At 40.1% G+C, this 27,635-nt stretch overlaps 1 protein-coding gene across 7 annotated transcripts in view; it reads left to right on the top strand.

The window, feature by feature from the left end:
- Positions 1-27,635, top strand: part of LOC101943505 (palmitoyltransferase ZDHHC14) — a 324,118-nt gene that overhangs the window by 99,616 nt on the left and 196,867 nt on the right. For 6 of the 7 annotated variants that reach the window (XM_008177690.4, XM_008177694.4, XM_008177692.4 and 3 more), the window contains exons 3-4: positions 2,122-2,280; positions 24,401-24,538. In XM_008177690.4, coding sequence (XP_008175912.1) covers positions 2,122-2,280; positions 24,401-24,538 — 297 coding nt within the window. The remainder of the gene's footprint in view (positions 1-2,121; positions 2,281-24,400; positions 24,539-27,635) is intronic. The other variant, XM_024112258.3, reaches the window with a different exon arrangement.

A 27,635-nucleotide genomic window follows, 5' to 3' on the forward strand; every position in this document is an offset into this window, starting at 1 on the left:
GTACCTGTAAAGTTCTAAACATCATGCTGTATGCATGAATGTTTTCTTGCTGCCTGCCACAATGTTAGCTTAGCTTAGTTCTAAATGAAAAGGAATCCAAAGATTGTTTCCCTCTTCATTGATCATGCTAATCATATCATATATATTATATAAACACATGTAGCCTGAGGACTCTGGGTCTGAGCCTTGAGTTAGTGTGATTTGTGTGTAGACAGAAAGAAAGTGGAGGTAGACTTGAGCCTGAATTCAAATCTTGGGTTTATGTTGCACTGTAGACATATTCTTAGTATCTCAGGAGCATGTTGCTATAATATTAAATCCAGTAATTATCAGGTGCTGTTCAAGAGGTTTTATCTGTTTTATGAATAGTCTCTTATGCTTGAACTATGACAAATTCAGCTCAATGAGAGCTATCAGTTTTCAAGTAAAAAACTTCAAGGTTGTGTGAAGGTTGTAAATATATATGCTATCCATAAGATTCTAACAAGCATTTACTGTTGTAATAATTTTTTAAAAATAAAGCAGGAGATTATAAATTACATTGAAAAAAAAAATTAGTTTTTAAATCTGAAAATTAACTAACAATATTTGCTCAGTATATTCATAAATCTTTTACCTAAAGATGCAGATATATAGTAACTATCCTTAATATACAATTTCTATGTCCTTTCAGAAGTGGGTGCTGAAACATAAGCTTGTCAGGATCCTGTTTATATTATAAATATTTGTAACTGTATTTATTAGATGGATAGCATGTTTGCAACTGTAATAGTATTACTGTTTCATACTTCAATGTAGACAAGTCATAGACCTTTTTATGCTCATCCAGGTTGTAACTGCAGGCATCATTTGAAGAAAACATGGCTGCACAGGTGGCCCTGACACTGCAACTTAATTAAGAATTCTGTTTATGATGCAAGAGTCAGAAAATAATCTGTTTCACTCTACCATAGCTCTTTTGGTTCTGCTTGGCTGACAGCAAAACTTATATTTTGTCACTAAAGTAATCAGATTTTTTTGTGAATACACAAGGGCAGTTCTTTGAGTAAGAAGGCATCATTTTTACCACATACGTTTCTCAGTATATATCTGCACTTCAGAAGCATTTAAAATACAAAAATTTATCCTTAAAAATTATTAACCTAGCCAGTGCTTTAGCTTCTGGAGTAATAAATGCTCATGTCCTAAATAATCTCAGCTATCACTTTGCCAGATGGCAGGCAGAGACTTCTTTGTAAACAAATTTTAAGCTACAACAGCTGCATTAAAATATCACTACGTGTTGGATTTTAAACTCTCAAAAAGCAAGATGAGTGAAATACTGTCCTGAATGTACTCCATTATACCATGGTATATTTAAGGGTCTCAAGATCATCGCTCATTGTGCTATTTGCCATATATGCCAAATGCTCTAATGATAGGTAGAATGTTGGTGTGTATTGTATACATGTCTAGTTTGGGCATTAAATTCAGCCTGAACACTGCATTTCTTTGTCTTATTAATTAAAGACCTTTAAAATGTTTCTAAACCTCCCTTGTAAAGTAATTACTGCAATTTGCAAGATAGAGCCATTTTGTGAAGTAAAAAAAATCCTCAAGAGCTCTTGCCCCAGTTGAAAATGACTTTAGTCACCTCTGTTAAATGTGTTAATGGTTAGTCCAGTTCTTAGTGAAGAAATGTGCACATCACAAGAAACTCCATGAAGAGCAAGCATATTTCTGAGGGGCCAGCTAAATGGAGTCTGTGTTTGAAGAGATTTTTGTGTTACTCAGTCTTAGATATCGTACATGAAGTAAATAGTAAAGGTGCTGGCTAGGCTGAAGAGTGTGGGATTTTGTTTTTTGTGGTACAGAAGCTGAGGTGGCTAGATTTTTTTTTTTAAACAATTAGCTGTGGTTTTCTTTCATTTTTTGTGATGTATTACATTTTGAGTTATTTGCCTAGATATTCAGAGTCTGGGAGAGAGCGAAACTATTTTTAGGCATTATAAATCTACAAAAATATATAAAATATATGTAAATCTTAAAGAAATTGGATTTAAAATGACAGTAATGTGCCTATCCCATATCTGGCAAGAGAATTTAAATTATTGATCTAATGTTTAATTATTTCCCTGTTAGATATTGCAAATGGCTCCAGTTCAGGAGGATACCGTCCACCTCCCAGAACAAAAGAAGTAATCATCAATGGACAGACAGTGAAACTAAAATACTGTTTCACTTGCAAGATTTTCCGCCCACCTCGTGCCTCACATTGCAGCCTTTGTGATAACTGTGTAGGTGAGTATAACGAAAACTTACATGTTCAGTTTTTGTAATTTTTTTCATTCAAGTGCTTTTAGAGGGCAGGATAGTCTTCCTATGAATATATATGGTGGTGTGCTTACAGATACCAGACTCACATGGTTATAAAATCATCCAGAAGGTCACTAGCTAACAAAATTATCCTGCTTCCTACCAGCTAATGTGAGGATTTTGGAGGAGGGTAAATACAGCCTCCTGGAAGTTTCAACCATAAAGCAGTTTTGAGGGGGGAAATTAGGGCTCATCTACACTGCTATTTAACTACCATTGTAGCTGCACCAGTGCAAACCTCTAGTTTAAAGACATGATCTCATCTGAAGTAAACTACACCCATGCAATTCACATTGTACCAGTGTAAATTACATCTACACTTGAGGTTTGCCCTGGTAGAGCTAAACTGGAGGCTAAAATCCCATTACAAACAAAGACTAAGGGCTTTTCTGCACTGCAGCACAGTTCTGTAGCTATGTCACTGTAGCACTGTAGTGTAGACACCACAGCAATGGAAGGGGTTTTTCTATCACTATAGGTATCCACCTCCCTGAGTGGCAGTAGCTAGGTCAACTGAAGCATTCTTCCATCGATATAGCTGTGTCTACAATGGGGATTTCGGACCTCTGAGCACCGTAGCTGTGTTGATATACATTTTAAGTGTAGACAGGGCATAAGTGAGATTACATTTCACACTGGTATAGTTACACTAATGTTGCTGCACCGGTGCATGTCCCTAGTTCAAATGCACTGAAACAATGTAAAAATGACTTGCGTTGAGTGCATCTTACTCTAGTTCGGGGGATCCCAAACTTGGTTCACGGCTTGTTCAGGGTAAGCCCCTGGCGGGCTGCGAGACGCTTTGTTTACCTGAGCGTCCGCAGGTACGGCCGGTCGCAGCTCCTAGTGGCTGCGGTTTGCCGGTCCCAGCCAATGGGAGCTGCGGGAAGCGGTGGCCGGCCCGCGCCGCTTCCTGCAGCTCCCATTGGCCGGGAATGGTGAACCGCGGCCACTGGGAACTGCGAGCAGCCGTACCTGCGGACGCTCAGGTAAACAAGGCGTCTCGCAGCCCACCAGGGGCTTACCCTGAACAAGCCGCAGACCAAGTTGGGAACCCCTGCTCTAGTTTGAACCTGGGGTAAACTACAGTGATGCAGGGCACTTCTTACACTGGGCAGTGCAACTACACTAGGGATTTGCATCACTGGTGGGAGTTAACCCCCCATGAAAATGAAGATTGGTGATCCACACCTCCTTTAAAGGCGAATCCTGGTCCTTTCTTTGCCACTCATCAAGAGAGAACCACTGACATTCCACAGCACAAAGGATGCAGCAATTTTTGGGGAGCCCGTGCAGAGTATTGCACTACTTTTTTGCTAGAGAGCCAAGATCTTCAGGGAACTCCCTGCATGTAACTCAACAGGAGTGTGTAGGGATGAAATAGGTTGATCTGCTGCTACAGTTAGTCTGCTTATGTGACTGGTACAAGCATCACAGTGTGCTCAAGCCTTGAGTCTGGAGTAGCTGTCACAGAACAGCTCTGCTGCCTTGGCTAAACTGTAATGAGGGTGAGAAGTTTGTCTTTTCCTGTCGCAATTCCAAAGTAATTGGCTTGTGCTATGCTCTGCAGCCAGGATATGATCTGTAGACAGTTCACATCTTCAAACAGTTCCAGCCTGTCTGCAGACTCAAGAAGACAACACAATATCATTCACACTCAGTTTACGTTTGGAAATTTATCTCTGCTAAGGTAACGGCTAGAAATTTAATTTTGCTTTAGTATCCACAGAAATTTTATGGTTAAGTAGTCACTCAGAGAAAACGTCTTACTTGCCTTTGGCAAGTGAGTGCTATGTCAGGCCCTGATTATATTTTAAAATAGTAAACTGAAATAACATTTGGTCCTCTCTTCTGTACATCCTGCCTTTTTTCTGGAAATTGTTCCTTGAAGGGTAAGTAAGGTGATTAAAGTGTGATTATCTACTTTTTATTTTTAACCACTATTCAAACCCGAGTAGTTTTCCAATGTAATTAGAACGCATTTGGGGTTTTATGTGGCTGAGTAACACACTGGTGATCCTGAACCTTGTGCAGTCAAGAAAATAATGTAGAAAGCAGATGTCTCCAGCTCAGAAATGCAATTGCAGCATGTAGCAGTGATCCTTTTCGGTATAAAGCAGTGATTGGCAGAATTATACCTTCATAGTTAGAGAATATCCATATACCTGTCGTGAATTCTAAGCTGTGTGGGGAAAGGTAGCCGTTGGTCTTCATATAATGAATAGATGCCTGCAGGCAGTTTCTTTGGTAAATAAATCAATCCATTAGATGTTAGGGTAAAAATTCTATCTACTAATCAGGAAAACTTTTTTCTCCTATATTAAAATTGGAATTCTTAATCAACCATAACAATCAATTTTAAGCTAAAATCTGTTTTTATAAAAGCCACCTTTTATTGACCATAGGACAAATAGGAATGTTTCTCTGATTTTCAAATTAGAATTGAAACGTTTTTAGGCAGATGTTACTCATGCAGTGTTTGCAATCTATACATTGTGCTGCTATTTGAGACCCTGACAGTGAAACTGAATTGATCAGAGGGGTTGTTAAATAAGTCAAACAGACTATTTCCACTTTCCAAACTGAGAAACGCGGGGGGAAAATAAGCATAAACAGGGAAAATAAGCATAAACAGGGAAAATGTTGTGGGGTTTTTTTTTTCCAGTTTTAAAATAATCTAAAGTGGTGTTTTAACATTATTTTATAATCTGAAAGCATCCTTTTTATTTTAAATGTGGGAAACCTGTCTTTTTAAGTAGGGGAGAGATGCAAAGTCTTTGATCGGTAATGAAATAAGTTAATTTAAACAAAGCTGTCTTCCTATAATGTCTGCATTCAAGCAACAGATATAAAACAGCCACAGCATACAAATGTATCAGAACAATCCATTGTCTTTCATAAGCAGGACACCACCTTGATGGTTGTTTTTTCCTGAGTATATTCCATTTAAGGAGTTTTAGAACAGTTGTACAATTTTAGGGGAAAGTGAAGGAGGGATGAGGTAGGAAAGAGGAGACACAGGCACTGCCATGCATTCTACTTACTGTGCTAAATTAGCACAACAGAATTCTTATATGGCCTGATTCAACCACCACTGACGTTAATGGAAAAACTCCCATTGACTTTGGAGGAGCTGGATCAGGCCCTTAAAGATTATCAGTTTCACATGAAGATGACACCAAAAATACTAATAAATCTAAAAGACTGAAGGATAAATATTTGTATGCTGTGGCTGTTTGGAAGTTAGAATAATTTGTATAAAGCTTCATGGTCCAGTATAGCTGACACTTGTGGACATCACTTGATATTGTTTCACTATGCATTAATACTCTAACACAGGGGTAGGCAACCTATGGCATGCATGACGAAGGTGGCACGCGAGCTGATTTTCAGTGGTACTCACACTGCCCGGGTCCTGGCCACCGGTCCGGGGGGTCTCTGCATTTTAATTTAATTTTAAATGAAGCTTCTTAAACATTTTAAAAACCTTCTTTACTTTACATACAACAATAGTTTAATTCTATATTATAGACTTATATAAAGAGACCTTCTAAAAACATTAAAATGTATTACTGGCACACGAAACCTTAAATTAGAGTGAATAAATGAAGACTTGGCATACCACTTCTGATAGGTTGCTGACCCCTGCTCTAACTTCACCTTTAATGGACCATTAGTTGAAAAATGTTTGTTTACGTCATTAACAGAACAGACAAACGGGACTTACAGTGCTATAGTCAGCAGTGCTATAGTCAGCTATAAATCAATGGTCCCACTTTTTGATTGTATTTGGACTATGCAGAAGAGGTTTTTTTAAAAAAGGGGAGGCTTTGGTTAGCTAACATTATATAATAATTGAGAACTCTCCTCTTCAGGAGCCAAAAAAATTAGGATATGACTAGCAACGTCCTTATAATGGGCCTTTCAGGGATCTGTCCCCAGGGCCGGCTCCAGGCACCAGACGAGAAAGCACGTGCCTGGAGCGGCACATTGTAAGAGGCAGCATTCCAGCCAGCCCAGGGGCATGGACCCCGGTCCGGGGCGGGCAGGAACTAGCGATCCCCGCCGCTCATTGTGCCACCGGGCTCCCCGGGACACGCCATTCCCCACCGCCTGCACCGGCCTCTGCCTCCCGTATCGCTCTGAGCCCGGCCCGGCCGAGCCACCTTTAAAGGAGCGGCTGAGCCAGCACCTCCTGCAGCCCCTGGGCACCGGAAGGAGGGAGGGTTCTGCGGCGGCCCGGGGGGCAGCGGAGGCAGGGAAGGAGGGTTCTGCGGCGGCCAGCGGGCAGCAGAGGTAGGGAGGGAGAGTTTTGTGGCGGCCCGACGAGCAGTGGTGGCAGGGATGGTTCTGCGGCGGCGTGGCAGACACCGGAGGGAGGGAGGGTTCTGCGGCGGCCCGCGGAGGGACGGGCCCCACTGATCCCAGCGCTGTTTACACTGTGCCGAGACCCGCTGCAATGCCGGCCCCGCGTGGAGGTTGCAGACCCCAGCCAGCGCTGCCTGTGTCGGCCCCCTCGGAGCTTGCCCAGCCGGGAGAGGCACCCCAAGGCCGGAGGCCCCTCTCGCCCAGCTTCGAGCGGGCTGCAGCGCCTGGCTGCCCACGGGCGGAGGGAGCAGGCGGGTGCTGCCTTTCACCCCTCTGTGAGCCGCCTTGACCGCCCTCCATGTGCTGCCGTTTTTTTTTTTTGCTTCGGCAGTCCGGCCGCCTTTTTTTTTTTTTTTTGCCTGGGGCGGCAAAAAAGCTAGAGCCAGTCCTGTCTGTCCCCATCAGCTGCTACATGGAAAGTACACACACACAAGTCTGCTCCTTTCAACAGGAGTGTTCAATGTCAGTCTAGCAATGGCTGGCTTTCAGCCCTTCAGCCAAGGCTTTCTGATGATTTCTGTCCTTTTTGGAGTTCTAAGTGAATCAATCCATCAATCCAAGATCAGCAAAACAAATAAAACAAAAGGGTGAAAGGGGCAACCTGTAGGCAGTTTCAGTTCAGCCCCTTTTCAGAGGGGCCCAGCCCAGGATGGGCCAGAGTCCACTCCAAAGTTCACTGGATCTCCAGCACAAGTTATAGGATTTGGTCCCTTTCCCCTTTTTTCAGACAGGGTCTCTGTTCCCTTCCTGTGAGGATAGAGGCTCTGCTAGCTACCAGGTATTTTCATGGGAGCTGGGAAGCTCAAGAGCCTGCTCCTTTCCTAGGGCTGCCCACTGAGTGGAGCTTTTTCCTCCATTGCTGGCATGACTTGCAGGTGCTGTGTGGCAGGGCTTCTCCAGCCCAAAGCAGCCCCTTAAGCCCCCTGATTCTGGTGCAGTTTATACACCTCATCACAGGCCCTCTCTACTCTAGTGTCTGAGTGCCTCCCAAGTGAAAATAAAAATCTCAATATGTTAGTGGTGTAATTTTCCTCAATTATTTCCCTAAGGCAGTTGGGGCTATGTATGGGTTTTGTTCATTTCCTTCTCTTGCTCCTCTTCAGCTCTTTTTCCTCATCTTCCTTTTTCTCTCTTTATCTTTGCTGTTTTTAGTTACAACTGTGCTAGCGTCAAGTTGAAGAAAGTAAGTTTTGCATTTAGTTTTGAGAGCCGAGTCACTGATTACTCTTACTCATGTTTTCGGTTTTCTTAAGGGTTTGCTGTTCAGTCGACCCAGGACTGAGCTCACCAACTCTGCTCTTTTTGGCAGAAAATGAAATGAACAGCTGTTCATGCTGGGCTTCACCTGGGCATCAGCTGCCTTCCTTTTGTATACCCACTAAGGTGTATTGTCTTTTGGGGTATTTCGAAAACCCCAGAAGAAAATGCAAGCTACCAGATGCACAGATGAGTCTGGCTGACTACCTTTTGTTATTATTTTGTTTATGGTGGTATCCACTATGGCTAAACACTCTCTAGACATGCAGGGAGGATGGTCCTTGCCTCAAAGAACTTGCAAGCTAGGGAAAGACAGACAAAACAAGGAGTTGGTTAGGGAAGAAGAGCAACAAAAATGGATTTTTATACAAATTAATAAGATTCACTGTAAGCAACATCAGAAGACTCTCTTAAAGAGGGATTTAAAAGTAAAGAGAATAGTGTTCTTATAGATTAATGAAGGGAGGCCATACTATGTAAAGAGGAGACCATGTAGAAGAAAGTACAAAGGTGATTGTGGGAGAGGCTCACAAATATGTGGACAAGGTTAAGAAAGTCGGTGGAGTGAAGGGTGTGTGTGGAAGGTAACAGAAAACTTGATAAGAGAAGATAATTAGGAAGGAATAGAGTATTTTATTGAGCTTTGTGGGTGGTGACCAAATGCTTACATTTGATACGATTGCTATTGGGGAGACAGTGGAGGGATTAAAAGACAGAAATGAGGTGATCATATCGATAGGCAGTGAGGACCTTAGAAATAGCATTTTGTAAGGAATGAAGGGGAACAAAACCCTTAATTGTTGGGAACGGCTGCCTGTTTATCTAGACTTCCATTTTCTCCCTCCCACCCCCTGCTTCTCCACCTCCTCATTTGGATTTTGGCTACAGTGCATGTTGTAGTTGGAAGCTGTATTTGGAGATGCATAAATGCATATTTGGACTTGCAATGGGGAGATTTTCAAAGGCACAGGCCTTAGGCACCTAGCTGCTTTTGAACTCCTGCTGACTGCCAATGTGGGCTAGGCTCCTAATTGCCATTTGTGCCTTTGAAAACTTTACCCTTAATGTACTGGCAGATAAAGGGATTTTGGTTATTAATCGGCAGATATTTGTTAGTTGCGGTAGTGTGGGAAGTGTGCGATGTAATTATTATATTGTATTTTATATATGTTGACATTTAATTACTATAAAACTATCCAGAGCAATGGCGGGATTTTTCCCCAATAAATTAATAAATATTTTTCTTGATAAAATTAAACATCTCCATCTAGGTTTGGTTTTTAAAATATATCATTTGTGCAAAAAGGCATTATTCTGTAAAGTAACTTTCTGCCATTCTCTGTTAAAGATGGACCATTTACTTTGTGGACCGTTTACTCCACAAGTGATCTTATTACATTACTTGTGTATGTGGCTTATATCTGTGGGATGGTACCAACTGGCGTCTAAGTTGCTCCTAGTTTTAAAATATCTACCAAGCTTCCCCGTTGTTGCTCTTTCTCAATTACTTCTTACAGTAGTCACACAAAACACACTAATATATTCTCAGTACTAGAATCCCACTTTTCACAAAATTACTTTGCTATTTCAGGTCACATCACTTTTTAAGGCTTTGCATAGACTTCTTTAGTCATGCAGAGGGTATCACAGATATTTATCTTTGGCACCTACAAGAAAAATTTTTAATGAATGTTGTTCAGTACCCTGAATGCTTTTGCTGGGGGTGGTTTATCAATGAAATTATTACTTTATATATTCACTCAATCTACTCTAGAGGCCAAAAGGCTGAATTATTTTCTTTTCGTCTGTAGTAAACATACTGAGATGCCCAAACTTGGTGGCTTTAAAGATCTGTTGTCCCCCACAGATGTTGCAAATCAGTGTCCACATCCAGAAAAATTTAATTAGCAATCACTTTGTTTAATTTATTATTGGTTTCTATACTAATTTCATTACAAAAGACTAATAAAGATTTTGTCAAGACAATGATTTTCATACTGGTGTACATTATGTACTTAAGTTGTATATAGTTCAGTATTTCTTAGGTGAACATTACCAGTTAAGGATCCAGTCTAGTCAGTCTTACTCATGTGAGTAAATATTCTTTATGTGCATAGTCACTCTGAAGTCAATGAGCCTAATCACATGAGGTAAGAATAGCTCACAGGAGTAAGGTATGAAGGATCAGATACAAAGATTGGGATTAAAATAGTCTAAATTATAAAGATTTGTGAAATTATTAGACAGGATTTAATCCAGCACTATTGTGTTTATTTTCCTTTGTGTACTTCAACCTCATTAGGATCTTGGAGAAAATAGACAAATTCTGTATTTAAAAGAGCTTACAAAGAGTATTTATTTAGGGTTTTTTTATTTTGCTACTTTTATTGATGTTTCAAGAGGAAACAAAAGCAACAAGTACAAATTTCCATGCAAAGTACAAAGTCTGTCATCCTGAATAGATGTAGTCATACATTGTGACATCATAGTCCTACAAAGAGCCATAGTTATAAATATTACAAAGCATGCACAGATGTCTTGGATCTCAAGATAATTAGCCAGTTTGACATCCAAGACAATGGATCCTGTGTCCTCTGTCATACTGCAACTATCTATAGTAACTTTGATCAGTGCAAGGGGAGCTGTTGGTTATAACTAAGTGCTTGTCTACACTGCCCTGCAGTTTGGACTACAGGGGTATGAATATGAACGCACCAAGGTGGTGCGGTGTAGTGACCCCGTATGGATGCTATGAGTGTGCCCTAAAAAGTTCCTAGTTCTAAAGTGGATTGATTTAAATCACAAAGAGGAAAGCCTCAATTTAAATAATCAATTTAAATCAACTTTTCCATTTGTACTTCAGTTATTTTCTAAAGAAGGGTGCATTCTCACTTGTTGATATAACCATTAAAACATGTTGATTTACAACTAAACGGAATAATTTACACTAGATTTGCTGCATCTTTTAGCAACCTAGAAGGGTACACTATACATTTATTTAAGAAAATATAAAGCTTAATATTTTCAGATTCTTAATAAGTGTACATTTTTAGTATGTTAGAAAATGGTGAATGATATATTGCTTATTTAGTAGATAATTAACTTTTTGCTTTTGAGTCAAGCTGCATTAGGATGGGAACTGGAATTTAATTAAACATACAAAACAGCATATAACATTTATTTTTATTAAACAAAACAACCTTAAATGTTTTGGATACATAAACTTCTCATCTCAAAACATGTTTCACATTTACAACTAAATGATTTGTTGAAGGAACAGAGGGATTAACTGTAGTCAGTGAATTGAATTTAATTATTTCAGGTCAGCCTGGGAAAATTTTCAAATATGCCTAAGTGACTGAAATTAAAGTTCCTACTTGCTTAAGTCTCTTAAAAATGAGATAACAGTCCCCTCCCTCCTCCTTTTTATTTATAAACTGGAAGAGAGAGACAAGTTTTCCTGCCTTTTCGACTCCCAGTCAGTTTCTCAACTTTGAATTAAATAGTTCAAATGAAGAAAATATTCTTCCTGTGCCTGCGGAAAAGACCATTGCTCTCAAAAGCTGCTTTAGGACTTCAATAAACTCTGGTTCTAGGTGCTTAGCTAGTGACTTTCACCAGTTCAATGGTGTGACTTTCTTTAAAATATCAGCAAACATGTACTGCTTGAATGGTTTTCCGCCAGCCCTGAAATGTATTATGTCTGGCAAGATCGATGGGTGATTATTAGATGTTTCTTTACTGCCTGCAGTTTAACTTTGTTGTTGAGTATGTCTTTCTTCAATGTCTCTTGAAGTTCTGTGCAGATTTCAACAGCATCAGCAATACAGCAACAATCTTTCTGCAGTTTGTCCAAGGCTATGGAAATATGCTGAACTTATCTTCTATACGTCTCTTTAGTCCCATGTTGACTACTTTGGCTGTGATAGTTCCATCTTCTTTGTCATTATTTTCTAAACACATTGTCATCAAAATAGGCTAGTTCTTAATAAGTAGTTCAAAACAGTCAACCACTGAATTCCATTATACAACTTAGGGGAGAATCAGTGATGGTGAAGCGAAGTGATTGTTACAGAAGTATTTTGTAATTTCAACAACATTTTTCTTTATTGCTGGAGTTTTACTGAAGTCTTTGGCTAAAAGTTGCATCTGTTGTAAGTTTCAGAATCCCTTCATTATCTTCTTCTAGATTTCTTCACATCTTTGCTACATTTGCAGCATTGTCTCTGACAAAAATTCTCACTTGAATTTTTGTTCACAATTTGTTGTAGCTTTTACTGCTGCTGCTTTTAAGTATTCTGCTTTTTGGGCGTTTCCTGATGAAGCAATTGTTTCTGTAAGATAGACAACCCCATCTTCTGTTGTGTCATAAGCACATATTACTGAATAATTATATACCCATCAAGACTCAGATTAACAAATTTCCCGTCAATGTATTTTGCATACTGTTCATTTTCCTTCTTATATACTGTATCTAGCAACCTTTCAGCAATGTCTGCTCTGCAGGGTAGAGTGTGGTGTGGTCACAATGATGGTGAACCATGAAATGTTTGTTCTGAACAAGACAAAAGGGATAATGGAGTCTTGCTGGAATTTGCTGGTCCTGATTACAAACGCATCCATGGTTTTACAGGATGATAAAGAAAGACTTGTGGGTTTTCTTGGTTTTTATTTTTTTGGGGTGGAGTGGGGTTTATATGGGTAATTACTGTGTGACATATGTTTAGTTGCAGCACTGCTGGTGCTACCAGCAGATAACTCTGAAGCTGTAGTCATTGCAGAGGATGGATGTTCATAACCCCTTATGTCTAAGCCAGGTCTTTAAACAAAATGGTAAAAATAGTCACTCTCTCACTGAATATTACTTAGTGCACTGCTTTTATTTTTAAAAAATTAAAAAAAATGCAATTGTAAATGAAAGATTTCTCCTACTGAAGCTATTTGTTTCACTTTTTAGATGATAGAATTTATTCTAAACCCAGTTTTATAGGGAAAAATAATAAATCATAAGGGTTTAAATAGATTTAAATAATCCTTATCTCTAGCAACATACCAAACAGTTTGGGAAAACAATTAAATGTTTAAAATTCAGAAATGTCTAATATATTTTTTCTTTTAAACTGGAAATCTTCAACTAGGATTTTTGATTATACTGAGCACTAAAAAAAATCATTTCAGAAATCCAGCAGTAACAGTAAAAATGATTTAATAAATATTCCCACAGCAAGCTAACATACCAATTATACTTTGAACACAAACATCTTGAAATTCATAAGTAAATTAATCCACCAAAAACACAAATTTATGACAATCGAAGTTATCATTCACTAGCATAGTAAGACATGGTAGGTGGTCCATAAGAATGGTGCAGGAACAAGTTTACTAACCAGCTGATCCAGATTGTTCAGAGATGTCCATATCATCGTCTTCAAAGTCATTGCCTTCTGAGGAGTATTTGTCATAGTGTTGTTTAATTCTGACAACCCGACCTTCCATCTTTTTGTTGCACTGTTTTACATTTGGCATGTGTTCCTTTTTTATGCATATGTACAGGAATTTCTTGAAAATACTCCCTGATAGGGTCTCTTTATGACCTGCAAACATGGCAGGTTTTTTTACCTCCAGTTCCAAGGAGTTGACATCAGCACTAGAGGCTGCACTCTGAAGAATGTTGTCCTGCTTTGACACCAGCATTGCTCCTTTCTGGTTGCACACTCTGCTCCATAACTCCCCGGTGCCAACCCACCTCCACCACTACCCCCAGAAAAATAAAAGAACTAACAATCCAAGACTACTTCTTGTGTAACCCACTTTTGCACTGCAGCATTTTATTTATTTAGAGGGAAGCAGTTGACAAATTAATGGATTTCTGTTTGTGCTTCTGTGTACGCATGCAAGGAGATAGAGCAAGGCCATTTATTAAAGTGCCCACAACCATCTAGAAGCAAGAAGTGGTAGGTTACTGGGCAGATCAGTGTTTTTCTATTAGCTGGAGAGTAAGTTTCCATGGTGGGTAGAGTCATAAATATTCATAATTTGAGAACCAAGCCAATCAGAGCTCAGGTACAAAGAAGCTATAAAAATAGGCGTATGAGACCACCTAGGTGGGCTCAGTGGATGATCATGATGAGACACATCATGGTGTCTCCTGGAATCAGAGACTGGGTCCCAATGTCCATGATGACTTTGCCATTCTCTTGCACAGATTTTGGGTCCCCTATAGGATCAAGTCCTTAATACAGTACATGACCTACATCAAAAGTTAGAATCAGGGGGAAAACATCTTTCTTAATATAGAAAAGCAGCCTTTAACTCAATGTTTTTTATAGAGGCGCATGGGTGTAGCATATTTATTTTTTATGTAAGTGTTTTAAGTGGTAATAAGTTTAGGCCTTAACATATTTTGTATAAAATGAAATCTGAATTTAAAACAGGTTTGTTTTTAAAAAGAGAAACTTCTTATAATTTAAATAACACAATAAAATCTGATTTAAATTTAAAACAATTCCTTCCCCCCCCAAAAAAAAAACATTTTTATCCCCCTTGCCTCGTTTTCATTAATGTAGTCCCGTGTGATGAGAACCACATTAATGCAAAGTAGGAACCTTTTAGTTCATGCATACAAGAGCAATTTAGTGCACTTGCCCGTATGCTGTCAAGAGCTGAATAGGTCATATTAAATATTCAATTAGTGGATTAGTTTTGTATCTTTTCCATTTGAAATGTTAGCTGTGGTAGAAGGAAAAAAGTGGAAAATGAATTTTGCGTTCATTACAAAGCACTTAGAAAGTGACCTAGACAAGCTAGCTACATATTGTGTCCCATAGAATCTTTTTGTTACTCTCTTGCCCATCCTTTCAAGTTAAAGTTTATACAAAGTGATATTTGCATCTAGCTAGTCTTCAAAGAAGGGGAAAGAAGGTAACTTTTAAATACTAGTGACTACTTCTCAAGTCTTATAACGAATCCAGAGAGGAATGCTGTAAACTAAAAGACCAACCTGGCCTACAAATGATTCATGTCAGAAAATGTCAAGGAAACATTATTTTACATATTAGATATTTGTTTCTCATCAAACATTTTGACAGAGGGAAATACTTTAAGGCTTCAAGAGGGTCTAGGCTCGCCTTACGGGCCTGCCGGGATATAGTGCTTTGAAATGGAAGTTTAACGTTTAGGGTTTAAAGAGTCTATACTATATGATGAGCTTTTAAAAGGAGAAGCTCTTTGTTTCCTAGCTATATGATATTTTTAAATAATTACTTGAAAAAATACAGTGTCAGCCTGTTTAGGCCCTAAATATAACATGCCTTTAAAGTTTCATATTAAAATAGGAACCATTATTCTTTTTACCCTACAGTAACTGCTGGAATTCTCAAATAAAATAATTAATAATTGTTCTTAAAAGTGACTGTTCAAAAGTAACTGTCCTAGGGCCTGGAAAGAGATGTTGGGCTAAATACAGAGGCAAGTCTAAACTGCTGTGATGGAAAGAACCAGGAAAAGGTTTCAGAGGGTGCATTACTTAGACTCATTCTCCCAAATATATGCTCTCACTACTATATGTACTAAATACATATTTATCTTACACATCACCTTTGAATTCACCTACTAGGTATAAGGAAAACCAAGTTGCTGTAACTTACACGCTAAGGAGCGGAAAGAGAGAAGTGTAGCAGGAAAGTATCCAACACAAAGGTGTAAGAAGTAACAGTTTAAAATGGCAATTCCTACTTTTAGCTTTACACCTTCTGGCTCCCCAGCATGCAGGTTGCATCAGCATAGACTCGTGTACATCAGTGAAAAGCCACTTAGAGATGCATCATTCAACGTGCATTATGCATTCTCTCTGAATTTGGTCCCTTAAGTATTGTGGCATTTTCCATTTAAAAAATACCAACATATTCACTAAAGTTCTTATTCCCACCTTCTGAAACATCACTATTTTTTCAGGCACTGAGCAATTGCTACACTTGAGCAAAGCTATTTCTCTACATACTCACTGTGATTAAGGAAAAATAGTTAAGGAATTACAAAAAATGTGTGTCTTATTTGGAAAGTGATCATAAAGTTACTTGTACATTGCATACACATTTTTATTATACCAAACAATATTTTGAGACTCTTTCTTGGTCACTAGTGTTGTACTGGTATGATATAGTCCCTTTACCCAAGAAGCTATAGCTATTAGTGCAGTATTGGCTAACTCTTGGTGTTGGGGGGAGGGAGCAGAAATCCGGCAATTGATAAAGTAATTATCTTTTTAATTCACAATTTTGACAACTTGCTGATGCCACTAAACAAGAGCAAATTTCTTTGTGTAAAGGGCATGCAGGGAATGTCATGAATCCACAGGATCAGTGCTATGGACCCAGCTTTGGAACAATCTCTAGGAGGAACCCCTAGGTGACAGACCCACTAGGCATCTCACTTTTCCTCCAGAGTCAGCGGCATGGCTTCACCACCTCCTTAGACTGGACCTCTGGGCCTTCAGCAGTCATTCTTCACACCGTGAGGTCTGTTCAATAAGTCCAACTGAGACACTCCTGATAGAGATTTTACACTCTTCAGGGATTAATGCATCTTCAGCTTCCCTAAGGAGAGTCAGGGAAGTCCATATCCCTCTGGGTCATTGGTTGCTAGGCATCAATCTCCTGGTTCTTGGATTTGCCATTGTCTTCTCAGATGCTCCACTGATATGGAGACTAAGGCCCAGACAGCTATGTGACACCCGCACCCATGTGTTTGCCCTGAGAGCAAACAATCTCCTTCCACCCACTGGATAACAATGCAGCAGATAGATGAAACTGAGGCACAAACAGGCTTCATAAAAGTATTACAAAATATTCCCACTTTGTCACAGGGAGCAAGGCTAAAAAGGAAACCAATAAAGACACATTTTCTTTCAAGGCAAGAGCTATTTCTCAGCATGAGGTGAGATCTCTCAACCTTGGGAAATTGCATCTTTTTGACCTTCTGTGGATAGCCACAAATTATTTTTTTGTGAAGCATGACCTATTTGTAGAGCAAGCTTATGTGAGAAGGAAAGGCATTATCAAAATTGAAAAATCTTTTTTACTTTGCACATTTTACTGAGGAGAGGAAGATCTTCATTTCGTTGCCACAGTTTTCTCACCCAGGCAAAAATGTCAGGCAGAGTTTACTCTTCCAGATATGTGATCATTATAGATGAAGCAACTCTAAACTCAAAGGTTCTTGAAGACTTAATGGTGCTAGAGGTTTGGGTTGTCTGCTCGTGTTGCCGGGTGCTGGCTGTTCCCTCTTTTTATTCATTAACACCATAAGTGTCCTGAAGTTCAAAGCAAGAGGCCCCCAATGCAGATTCTGCAGTAATACCAGTCAGTATCAAACAAAGAGATAAGAACTCCTGGCATTTCCAAGTGATGGATAGGTTCTGTGGAAGGCAGCTTCTCCCTTCTGCCTCTCCCTTCTGTTAGAGGGCTGAGATACCACTACTATTACCAGTAAAAACTACCAACAGTTATTTGACTCATGCTCTCTGGACAATGTATCATAAATATTGCTAACTATAAGCTTCGATGGTATCTCCTACTCCAGTGGTTCTCAAACTTAATTGCACCGCAACCCCCTTCTGACAACAAAAAGTACTACATGACCCCACAAGGGGGGACCGACGCCTGAGTCCGCCCCAGGCAGGGGGGTCGAAGCCCAAGGGCTTCAGCCCCTGGGGGGTGGGGGGTGAAGCCCTAGGAGGGATGACCTGTAAACTGAGCCCCGCCACCTAGGGCCGAAGCCTGAGCCCCACCACTCAGGGCTGAAGCTCTTCGGCTTCCGCTTTGGCCCTGGTGCCCAGTAGGTCTAACGCCAGCCCTGACGACCCCATTAAAACAGGGCCACGACCCACTTCGGTGTCCCAGTCCACGGTTTGAGATCCCCTGACCTCCTCCTTTACCTGCCACCCTATATGGAAAAGATGAATAGGACACCCAGCCAAAATTTTCAGCCAGCACTTAGCTGGCTGTGTTTTGATCAGTGGTTGGAAGGGAGATTAAATTGGGCCATACATTAGTGAACACTCAGCTAAATAGACCCTTCAACCAGTACTTCATTGAAGCCCACAAACCTATGATGGAGAGGAGAGTGAAATCAAAAAGCGAGGAAATATGTAAAATACAACAAAGATGGGGGATGGAAGGAGACAAATCTCAAAAGGAAACAAATGTTACCCCGTCAATAAGATGTTGCTGTTTCAATTATTTGTAACTATATGGTGTTTGCTCAAGTGCCAGGAAAATTGAATCCTCTGTTATATCGCTGGGGGATAAGTGTAACCATACAGATAAACAAATACACATTCATAACTGAAAGATGTGTAGAACAATCCCTCAGATTTCTAGCCTATATAGCCTGTTGTGATGTCACATATCATTATGTCTCTAACTAATTCCTATGAGAAGGGATGGACCCAATTTATTCACTTCTTATAGTTTTACCAATATATAAACTAGCTCTCATCTGCCTATTACTGAATACCCTGCTAAACCCAGGGTTGAGAGTTCAATCCTTGAGGGGGCCACTTAGGGATCTGGGGCAAAATCAGTACTTCATCCTGCTAGTGAAGGCAGGGGGCTGGACTCGATGACCTTTCAAGGTTCCTTCCAGTTCTAGGAGATAGGATATCTCCGTTAATTTATATTATTTTATTTAGTGTTCTGCCTGAACCAATGACAAGTTTAAGGTTTGATATCTTATGACATCAAGACTAGAAACTGGAACTTTATACCATTAGGAGGTGTTGATTCCCCAGCATATCAATATATGAGAGAATGAGGGTGTTTAAAAAAGGCATTCTCCAGAGATGCTGCATGAAATTTCCTTTTTTTGCAGAAAGCCACTTTGTGTAATCTAATGCTTAGGATCGTGCCCCTAAAATGTTTTGTGTGCATGTGACCAAATGCATCCCTGTGTTCACACCCTACACACTATTTTAATAATCCTTTATACAAAATATCCCCTGTGAGGTATCATTTGAAAACTAATAACTCGCTGGTCAATAATATCATAGTGAAATGTAAGTAGCTACATTATACATAAAATTATTCATTCCCCCATATGATATTGATAGCACATGTTCAAACCCATATAGCCCCAATTAAGCAGGAGTGGCTAAGCAGCTCTAAAACAAAGGACTATGTGCTTACCCCAGTTTACATAAAAGTAGTAAACAAGGTTTTGAGACAGCAAGAGGGAGACAAGGCAAATAGGGGAGAAGAAAGAGCATGAGGGCACCTTCACCCCCAGACTCCACAGTGCCTCCTTTACTGTTTGAATAAACTTTAAGGAGCAATGCTCAGAAAAATCACTTCAAAGAGGAAATGGACTATAAAAGTGAGGGGCAAAACCACCCCAGGGATCTCGCTCTTTCTGTCTCGCTCACTTGGTTTTTCACCTAAGATGGACAAAGAAACCAGCCCTTTGGACTTTGAGGGCAGATGCCAAATTGAGAGTTTGGACAAGGATTTTACCTTGAACCAAATAGTTTAAGTTTTAGCACTAAACAGCGTATTATCTTTATTTCTCTTGTAACCATTTCTGACTTTAATGTCTTCTACTCACTTTAAGTCTGCGTCTCTGTAGTTAATTGTGTCTTATTCTTTAATGAATCCTAATCCAGTGTTGTGTTTTAAACTGAAATTTTTTGGTAACTCTAAAGTAGCAAACTGTTGGATATTGATCCCTTAGAGGGGCAACAGACCTGTAATATCTGAACTGTCCAGGAGAGGGCTGGACAGTTCAGAATACATGTTTTCGGGGAAAATCCAGGACTGGCAGTGTGTCATGGTCACCCTGCAAGTGGTAATCAAGGCTGGTGAAAGCCAGACTGTTGACTGGAGTGTTGCTGGCAGGTTGCAGCTATACACAGACATTTAGAATGTGACCTGCATGCTGTTTAGCTGTTTGATAGGGGCCCAGGTTGTGAACTACAGCAGTAAAACATTGTGAGGCACCCAAGGTTGCAGGGCAGTTAGTGCCACAACCTCTCACTAGTCTGGATTGCACCATAGAAGGTGATAGTGGCATAGTCAAAACAGGATTTATACATAGCATGCTGTTTACACTCTAAGCACTGGTGTAACAGTTTTAAGTGAGTCTCAAGTATGGTGGTCAAAAGAAAGGTTACCATTCGTTATTTTCTGTTTGTTTATTTCAGGTAAGGGAAATAGAAATAGCCAGGCGTAAATATGAGCACCATCAAAGCCACGATAAAGCCAGAGCAGCCAAGTTTGGGAGCTAAAGCGGCAAAACATTGTGAGGCACCCAAGGTTGCAGGGCAGATGGTGACACAACAGCTCACTGGTCTGGATTGCACCCTGAATTGTGATAATTTCCATGCCATATTTTACAATTATATTTTTCTCTATTAACTGCTCAAGCATTGCATTATGTACCAGTTATGTGAGGCAAAGTGCACTATAAAGTACTTACCCATGCACAATGCCCATCACTTTGAAACACCAGTATTCTAATGGAATTTCTAATCACTTCAGGAACCCACTGTGTGTTCCACTACAGCAAAGAAGTTAATAGCACCTAACATTTTAAGCTCCTGAAATATTTATCAGTAGCTTGATAAAACTGAAGATGCTAATTCTGAATTTTTCTCATTCCCAAGAAGGTTCAGTAACTTTACCCTCAATAGCCACTCAGGAATTTTAAATAGATTTATAGCAGAAATATGTGGCCCAAACAACTGTCACACAAAACCTTGAAAAAGCTAATAAATATAGTAAACTCAGAAGTCTGTGGTGCATGTGTTTAATTTTTTAAATCAAGATAATCCTAAATACATTCTTCAAGAAAATACTCTCCTGTAGGTCTTAAACATAAAGACACAATAAAAACAAACTGGTGTGTTTGGACAGATGTGCTTTTTTTTTTGCATAGAATTTGAGGACTTTCAGATTTATAGCATGCCTTTCCTGTCTGACTACAAATAGTCAGTTAGCATACGTCAATGGAGACATAAAAGATGGGGAAAACAAAACAGGCTTTGGATAGGACTTAGACTGAGAAAGGGAGGAGGCATAAAAGCATCTGTGTTATTTTCTGAATCTTGGGCTCCATTACAATTTAAAATTTTAGAGAGACAAGGTGGGTGAGGTAATATCTTTTATTGGACCAACTTCTGTTGGAGAGGGAGCAAAACTCCCAAGCTTACACAGAGCTCTTCTTCAGGTCTGGGAAACATACTCAGAATGTCACAGCTAAATATAAGGTGGAATATTGTTTAGCATAAGTAATTAACGCATATTCAAGGTACCATTCAAAGTAAAGTAGCCCATTTGCAAAAAGAAGAGGAGAGGCAGGGAAACCTACCCTGGTAGATTTCCACCACAACAACAACTACACCTGTCCATTAAACTCTCTCTGGAACACTCCCACACTAGCATCAAATTCCTAGACATATCAACTAGCTTCAGCAATGGAACCCTACAGACAACTGTGTCCAGAAAACCCACAGGTAACCACACCTACCTTCATAGATCCAGTAATCACCCCAAACACAACAAGAAATCTGTTATCCATAGCCAAGCACTCAGATATCGCAGAATATACTCTAAGGAGAAATTACATGATACTTATATACACATTAACACGTTCAAAACCACCTTCACCAAACAAGGGCACTCCACCAGAGAAGTAGATCATATCATGGAACGAGCCACCTAAATACAAGGAGAGAACCTGCTTCAATACAGAAATCCCACTCTGATGCACACCCTTAGTTGTCACCTGCCACCCCACACAGAACCCATACAGGGTATCCTCAAACAGCTACAACCTATACTTGATAGGGACCCCATTCTGAAATAAATCTTTCCTGAACCCCCCACTTCTGGTCTTCAAACAAACCCTCAGCCTCTCCAAGCTCATCATCAGAAACAGGTTCCCCACAGACTTGGACACGCTAACTCAAAGCGGGACCAGCCTCTGCCAGAACAACTGATGCAAAACCTGCAGACATATCTCTACTGCTACAATGATCAGCACCCCCCACAACACACCTTTTAAGATCCATGGGTCCTACACATGGCTATCACAACATGTGGTGTACCTCATCCAGTGCCCCGGGTGGTTCATGAACCTCTAGCTGGGGAAGGCTAGTCTCCAGCCCCGCCCCTTCCATACGCCCCGGAACCTAGAGTCCCCCCATCACGCCCACCAGCCTCTGCCCCAAGCTGGCTAGTGCCCAAAGTCAGCCCCCCTACCCCAGCCCTGGAGCACCGGGAGGGAGCGCATACAACAGCCCTGGAGTGCCAAGAGGGAGAGCGCACGGTGGCGACACTGCAGCCTCCCCCCGCCTCGGAGAGCGTGTGGTGGCGCTGCTGCAGCCTCCTCAGCCCTGGGAAGGTGGGGAGCGTGGCCCCAGCCTCTGGAGCCCAGCGGCTCTGCCGAAGCAGGGCCCTCATGGCAGAGTGTGGGCAGGGCCATTCCTGGCCAGCCGCCTCTACCCACCGCCCATGTCCAGTGCACTAAATGCCCCAATAACAACTATGTGGGTGAAACTAGAAAATCAGTGGAATGCCCTGGAATGAACTCTCACAGGAAAATGATAAAAGACAAAAACACTATCACCTGTGTTATGATAACACAAAGCGATCACATTGTATCTAACTTATCAGTCCTCATCCTAAAAGGAACCTGCACAACATTTTCAAAAGATGAGCCTGGGAGCTTAAATTCATAGCTTTGCTAGACACTAAAAATCATGGACTAAATAAAAACATTGGATTTATGGCTTATTACTACAATCTATAATTCCCATAGCTTCCTTTTTCTCCCTCCCCACACACACTGCCTTTCCCCCTATGACTGGAGGGGTGTTAATGGGCCACTTCATCTCAAATGGTTCCTTGGAATGTGTGTTAACTACTTATTCCAAACAGTCTAGGCTTGGTCTACACTACATACTTATTTCAGTATAACTACAATGCTAAGGAGTGTGAAAAATCCACACTCCTGAGCAATGTAGTTAAACTGACCTCAACCCCCCAAGTAGACAGCACTGTGTCGGTGGGAGAGCTTCTCCTGCCAACATAGCTACCACCTCTCATGGTTGGAGTTATTAAGCCAACAGGAGAGCTCTCTCTCATCAGCTTACAGTATCTTCACCAGGCGCGCTACAGTGGCACAGGTGCGCCAATGAAAATTTGTAGTGTAGACCTGCCCTGAGTAAGTTTCCCATACTTGAAGAAGAGTTCTGTGTAAGCTCAAAAGCTTGTCTCTTTCACCAACAGAAGTTGGTCCAATAAAAGATATTACCTCATCCACCTGGTCTTTCTAATGTCCTGGGACTGGCACAGGTACAACAACCCTGCATACAATAATTTAAAGTATTGTCATAAATGTCAGTGTAGTCTCTCCAAAGCGAAGCTACAAAATGATTTTTCCTGACAATCTGCTTTTTATAATCACTAAATAAAATATTAAAACTCTGAAATTCCACCGTACCCAAGGAAAATCTAATTCTACATGTATGGCTTTCAGAGTTACACAGTTTTAACCTGTTGGCCTTGACAAACAGCAGCAGCACATTTCCCTAACGTTCTTCAGAACTGTCACGGACTCTTACCACTATCCTTGCAAGTTAGTTCGGGAGACGGAAGAGAAGGACTTGGTTAAGTAAGGAAAGAAAAAGAATGAGCTGATAGTGCAAGTGGGCATTCAGACAATTACCACTTTATATCATGCCTTCACACAAAATGTCCCCGGATTATTTCTCAAAACATAAAATAAAGGATTTAAAACATGATAGCTAAAAAAACTAAAAAAAAAATTGAGAAAAGCAAACCCTTAAGCGTAACTCTTTTACATCAAACTGTATTTCAGTTGTTTTGCCATGGAAGTTGTTTGGTGTAGAAGTGTTGGTTCTAACTGAAAAATAGCAGATCTGAGATGGAAGATATCATGAACTGAATAACAAAAGAAGGGGAAATATTTTCTGCACCGTAATTAATGGATGGAGTGGTAATGGACACAGGGAAATCTCAAATGTATAATCTAGAAATGTGGCACAAAATTATAGTGATAGGAGGACTACAGTTCTGAGTAAAAAAGAATACATTGGAGACCAAATCCAGACAATTAAACTGGTACTCTATGTGTGATAGTAGAAATGTGTATGCTTATTTCTCCAGTTGTGTTAAAGCATAAATTTATGTAATTTAACAGAAGACCATCTCTGTCATGCATTAATTTCTTAAATAATAGTAACATTGCATTAAAATACTCGGGGGGGGGGGGTTCTAAGAAGTTCTCTGACTAGTTTGCAAATACCAATTAAATCATGATTTGTTCTACACTATTTAGAGGGCTTTTCTCAAGTAAAGTAGCACTTTATTAATTATATTCCATTTTTTTCTACCTCTCATTTCAGAACGGTTTGATCACCATTGTCCCTGGGTAGGCAACTGTGTGGGGAAAAGAAACTACAGATTTTTTTATATGTTTATTTTATCTCTGTCCTTTCTGACAGTCTTTATATTTGCATTCGTTATCACCCACGTCATCCTTCGTAAGTATGCTGGTGAAATCAGATTATGTATATAGCCATTTGCTTGAGTTTTTATTTTTAATTTAATCTTTTGATCATCTAGGGTTTTGGGTTTGTTTTTCTACCCTTTCTCTGAAGCTTCAGAGCCCCAGTGATATGCTGTGGTTTGGCAACCTGAATTCCCATGCCAGGCTTCCTATAGTAGAGCTTAGCCTTAATGCAATTTTTAATTTTCTTTCTGTCATCTAGTGGGCAGTTTCTTTGAGGAATTGCTCATATGCTTTGTGCCCAGGATAATGTCTATGTCCCTCTATCCTGCATTTTTTAACAGATAGTTTGCTTAGACATAGACATTCTTGAATGCATAGACATTCTTGAAACATCCCTGTGTATGATAGGGTGTATGTGATAAGATAGTGTAAGATATGTAATCATGGATTTGATACTGGTTTTTATATTTGTATGCTGGATTGTGTTCGGAGGTATTTCCGTGTTTTTTTTCCCATAGTTGATAAATCCTACTAATCCCAATATATATCTCAACTTCTCATGATTGAAAAGGTCTCTCAAACTCTAGTACATTTTTATAAGGAATTTTAAAAACTATTGGTATCTCTCATCTGTGGTAAATAAGAATAGCCATCCTTGAACTGCTGTTTTTTTGAGGCCACTTTCAAAATTGGGCCTTTCCTGTTAGTTTTCTTTATAATAGTTAATTCCAGCTTTTTGTCTAACACATTATGCAGCTAGTTTGTTAATCACAGTGCCCACAGAAATGGTTCTACAGAAAAATCTGCCAGCGTATGATTTTTTTAAGTTATTTGAACCCTACAAAAATGAAGCTGTTTTCCTTTCTAAAAACAAAACCTGCCGTAGCACGTGCTTTTTAGAGGAAGAATGGAACAATTTTCACAAGATTCCTAAAAATGTACAATATTTAAGATCCCTTCAAATGTACAACATAGACTAGAACCAAGAGCAGTTTGAAATGTGGGGAAATCTGTGGCCATAGTCTGTCCTTTCCACCAAGTCCATCAGTTCTAAATTAATATTACTTGGAATACTGTCATTAGAAAAATGTCATTCATGCTCCTAAAGAAGGAAAAATTCATTATTGGAACTATTTTTACTGTTACTGTTTAAACCTGTGAGGCTTTTATTATGCATGTGTGCGCACACATATTTCGGAAAAGTCTGTCTATGAGGAATTTTTTTATTCATGCTCTTATTCTGGTTTGCCATTTTTAATATATTTAATCTATTTTAAAACCTGACTTATCCAAGAGTATAAATTCTCTGCAGTTATGAGTTGATTCCCCTTTCCTTCCTGCAGACTGGGGAGCTTTTTTTGCAGAGCACACTGAGATTGCTCCAGTATTTGATCTCCAACATGGCAGGTGGCACCTTAAAGGCTAACAGATTTATTTGGGCATAAGCTTTCATGGGTAAAAAAACCTCACTTCTTCAGATGCATCAATATCCTTGTTGTTTTTGTGGATACAGACTAACACGGCTACCCCCTGATACTTGACAACATGGCAGGTGAATTTACCATCACTTTACAGTGGTCGCTATTGAAAAAAATCAGTATTTACTACAGTGGTGGTAATTAGATTAAGATTGGGGCAGTGGGTTTCACACTATATGCTTGAACAACACATAACACACTGTGGATGTTGCAAATATTGTGCAGTAAACATTAAATGCTGACTTCTGTAAAGATACCATCTGTTCAGGATTCTTGCTGTGGAGTCTCATCACCCTAGCATGAGACAGCAAAACCTCCCAAAAGCTTGTTTGGTCCCAAAGGGCAGTGATAGCAGGGATAGCAGGCAGGAGTTTGAGCAACCTCCACGCTGCTGATTGACCTCAGCTTTAACCTCAGCTTTTGGGTGTATCCAGTGTTTTCTTGACTGCAGTCTTCGAAGGAGCTTTCTGCAAAAGTTGTATCTAACTGCAGCCGCAACTCTTGAGCTTCCTTAGTGCCTATCCTGCTTCAGGTATTGTTTCTGTGCTTCTTTCCTTTGACAGCCAGTCTTTTTTTTTTTTTTTTTTTTGTAATCCTACAATTGTTTAACTGCTGCTTGCCAATAAGTGCTGATAGAGGAGCGGTCTCCGGGAACCTCAATTCCCTAATCCCTGTCTTTGTATTTGGCATTGAGTGCTTCAGTGCTTCACTTAAGCACCTCTGTGCTTTGGTGTTTTCAAAGTTTCAGTTCATTTCCTTGAGACTTTGGTCTTTGTGCAGTGATTTGGAATTAATTCAGCTTCAAAGATACTTCCCTCTGTTTCTCTTTCAGGCTGTTTCTCCACTGCCTCATCCCTATGGCAGCAAGGTGACCAGATGTCTCGATTTTATAGGGACAGTCCCGATTTTTGGGTCTTTTTCTTATATAAGCTCCTATTACCCCCCCACCCCGTCCCGATTTTTCACACTTGCTGTCTGGTCACCCTAAAAGGCAGACCACTCAACAGCTCAGCAAAAAACCTTCTTATCCAAGGACAATATCCAAGACAATGCCAGTTTGGCAGAAAGGATATGCAAGGAATTCCAGGTGACAGTTTGGCCATGCTACAATTTCATGGCCACAACTGTAGCTGTAAAACCTATGGTATATCTGCACAAAAGACTATCTCTAGTGTATCCTGAGAGTCCAGTGAAAGCAAGCATCACCATTTTACATTAGATCCAGAGGACTACAGACATCCAGGCCTACCTGATACTCCAGAAACAGTCTTCAACTAGAAAATAGAATCTGAATCCAAAATCATCCTATCCAAATAGCAGTGACCTCTGATGTTTTCACCCAGGGATGGGGACCCTATACAGGAACTTGAACTCTCTAAGAGCAACAACTGCACATAAGTATTCGACCAGCAAGGGAGATTCTGAATTCGATGAAGATCTTCAGAGATTTGATATCTCTCATGATGTTCCTGATTCAAATGGCAAATCAGGCTACTATCTTTTATATAAACAAGCAAGTCAGCATAAGGTTGTCTCTCTGGAAGCCCTTCCAATGAGGGAGAGGGCTCTGTTACCCAGGAAATTCCTTAGTAGATATGTTACAGCCTCATAAGTGGTCCCCTGGATCAGGAAATAGTGAATCAGATTTTT

The sequence above is a fragment of the Chrysemys picta genome, chromosome 3, assembly GCF_011386835.1.
Source record: "Chrysemys picta bellii isolate R12L10 chromosome 3, ASM1138683v2, whole genome shotgun sequence".
Lineage (NCBI taxonomy): Eukaryota > Metazoa > Chordata > Testudines > Emydidae > Chrysemys > Chrysemys picta.